Genomic DNA, 2,219 nt, shown 5'->3' with positions numbered 1-2,219 from the left:
CAGAAGAGCTCAAGTGTGGCCCCCAGGCGATGCTGCCCGTTCCATCCCCCCGGGCCCCGCCCGGGGAGCTGGCGCTACCTGGCCCCGTGTGCTTGAGAATGAAGTTTTCATCGTCAAACTTCTTCCCGTAGATGGATTTGCCTCCAGTGCCGTTGTGGTTGGTGAAGTCGCCGGCCTGGCACATGAACTGGGGGATGATGCGGTGGAAGCTGCTCCCTTTGAAGCCGAAGCCTTTCTCGTGGGTGCAGAGGCAGCGGAAATTCTCTGTGCGGGGGCGAGGGGGAGCGAGGTGAGAGCTGCGTCACAGTGGGAAGCCACCCCGCTGGGGAGGCCGACCCCCTCCTCACCTACGGTCATGGGCACCACATCTGAGCGCAGCAGGATCTGCAGCCGCCCTGCAGGTTTGTTTCCGATCTTGATGTCCATGTAAACCTGAGGGTTGACCCGGGATTTCTTGGCAGGAGGCTCACCCTGGGCAGGAAAATGAAAGAGCAAGTTGAGATTGAGATGCTGTGCCCCTGCTCTGCCTCCAGAGAGAGCTGGTCCCACACGCTCAGCCTTCGGGACGGCAGGGATACAGACGATGCCGGTTGCTTTTCCTACCTCCTGCACCTGCGGATTGGGGGCCTCGGCCCCTGCCTCCTCGGTGTTCTCCTCCAGCGTCTTCCCTGAAAACCTCTTCAGCCAGTCGTCGTCTGACCAGACTGCAACGGCAAAAGGGTGGGTCAGGGCACAGGAATCAAAGCGGGGGCCGCGGGTCAGGGAGCAGCACGGCGCTGGCAGCAGGAGCGCACCCGAGGCCTGGCAGCGCTCAGCTGGCAGAGGCCTCCCCCAGAGACACGGTGTGCAGGGAAGTCAGGGACACAGTCATCCCTCCTTCCTCCCAGAGGTGCCACACGTCACCGGGCAAGTGCGAGCCAACATGGGACTAACCCCACGCAGGGTTAGCTCAGGGGGCCCTTGGCTTTTACAGATGTGGCCAGATGTGCGGGTAACTCTGCCTGGCACGCCTGTGCTGTGCCCTCTGTCAGAGCGTTTCCACCCAAGGAACAGGGAGCTATTTTTGCTTATTAGGGTACTGCTCAGATCACGGAGATCCCCAGACGGGAGGCAGCGCGGGGGCCTCTGCCTCAGGGTCTGGGGATCCAGAGAAAAGCTGAGGCACGAAGCTCTCACCACCCACAGGGACACTCCTGTCCCCCCTCCCCGGTACCGACTCACCAGGCCTGGAGGATCCCTCTTTAATTCGCATTGGTTTGGCCAAGTTCACACGAATTGTCCTGCCAAAGAGCTCCGACTCATTCTGCAGAGGAAAAAACGGCACAGAGCCCCCCACGAGGTGAAAACACCCCACCGTGCCCCTCCATCCCTGCCCAGCCCGGCGGGAAACAGAGCCCACCCAGGGCTGTGCTCGGTGCTCCCGGGAGCACGGCAGAGCCAGGCGTCTCCAGGGGCGAGCGGAAACGGGGTCCATACCATGTTGTCGATAGCTGCCGCCGCGTCCTGCCAAAAACACCAAAGAAAGCCCATCACCCTTTCTTCTCTCTACACCCCAAACGCGAGGCCCAGCCTGTGCGTCCCAGCATTTTGCTGCCAAACAGGCTGCCACCGGCCTTGGGGAAAAGGCAAGGCAGGAATTGGGGAAAAGGCAGGCAGGAATTGGGGAAAAGCAAGGCAGGAATTGGGGAAAAGGCAAGGCAGGAATTGGGGAAAAGGCAGGCAGGAATTGGGGAAAAGCAAGGCAGGAATTGGGGAAAAGGCAAGGCAGGAATTGGGGAAAAGGCAGGCAGGAATTGGGGAAAAGCAAGGCAGGAATTGGGGAAAAGGCAAGGCAGGAATTGGGGAAAAGGCAGGCAGGAATTGGGGAAAAGCAAGGCAGGAATTGGGGAAAAGGCAAGGCAGGAATTGGGGAAAAGGCAGGCAGGAATTGGGGAAAAGCAAGGCAGGAATTGGGGAAAAGGCAAGGCAGGAATTGGGGAAAAGGCAGGCAGGAATTGGGGAAAAGCAAGGCAGGAATTGGGGAAAAGGCAAGGCAGGAATTGGGGAAAAGGCAGGCAGGAATTGGGGAAAAGCAAGGCAGGAATTGGGGAAAAGCAAGGCAGGAATCGGGAAAGGCGGCACAGCAGCTGCTGCTGGAGTTTCTCTCCAGCTTCCATCAACTTCCACGCTGCTCTTTCCGGCGGGAAGGGGATCCAGCCCAAAAACCCCAGGGAAAGGGG

The 2,219-nt window shown here is 59.7% G+C and overlaps 1 protein-coding gene across 1 annotated transcript; it reads right to left on the bottom strand.

The window, feature by feature from the left end:
* Window positions 1–78: 78 nt before the first annotated feature.
* Window positions 79–1,503, bottom strand: PPIE (peptidylprolyl isomerase E (cyclophilin E); the record flags this gene model as incomplete). The annotated part of the gene is made up of 5 exons (XM_010158269.1): window positions 79–264; window positions 348–471; window positions 604–704; window positions 1,222–1,303; window positions 1,477–1,503. Coding segments are annotated over 5 exons (520 nt in total), but the record flags the coding sequence as incomplete, so codon positions are not given.
* Window positions 1,504–2,219: the final 716 nt, after the last annotated feature.

Source organism: Eurypyga helias, unplaced genomic scaffold (genome assembly GCF_000690775.1).
Source record: "Eurypyga helias isolate BGI_N326 unplaced genomic scaffold, ASM69077v1 scaffold28110, whole genome shotgun sequence".
Taxonomy (NCBI): Eukaryota; Metazoa; Chordata; class Aves; order Eurypygiformes; family Eurypygidae; genus Eurypyga; species Eurypyga helias.
This window is presented reverse-complemented; position numbering and strand designations above follow the sequence as displayed.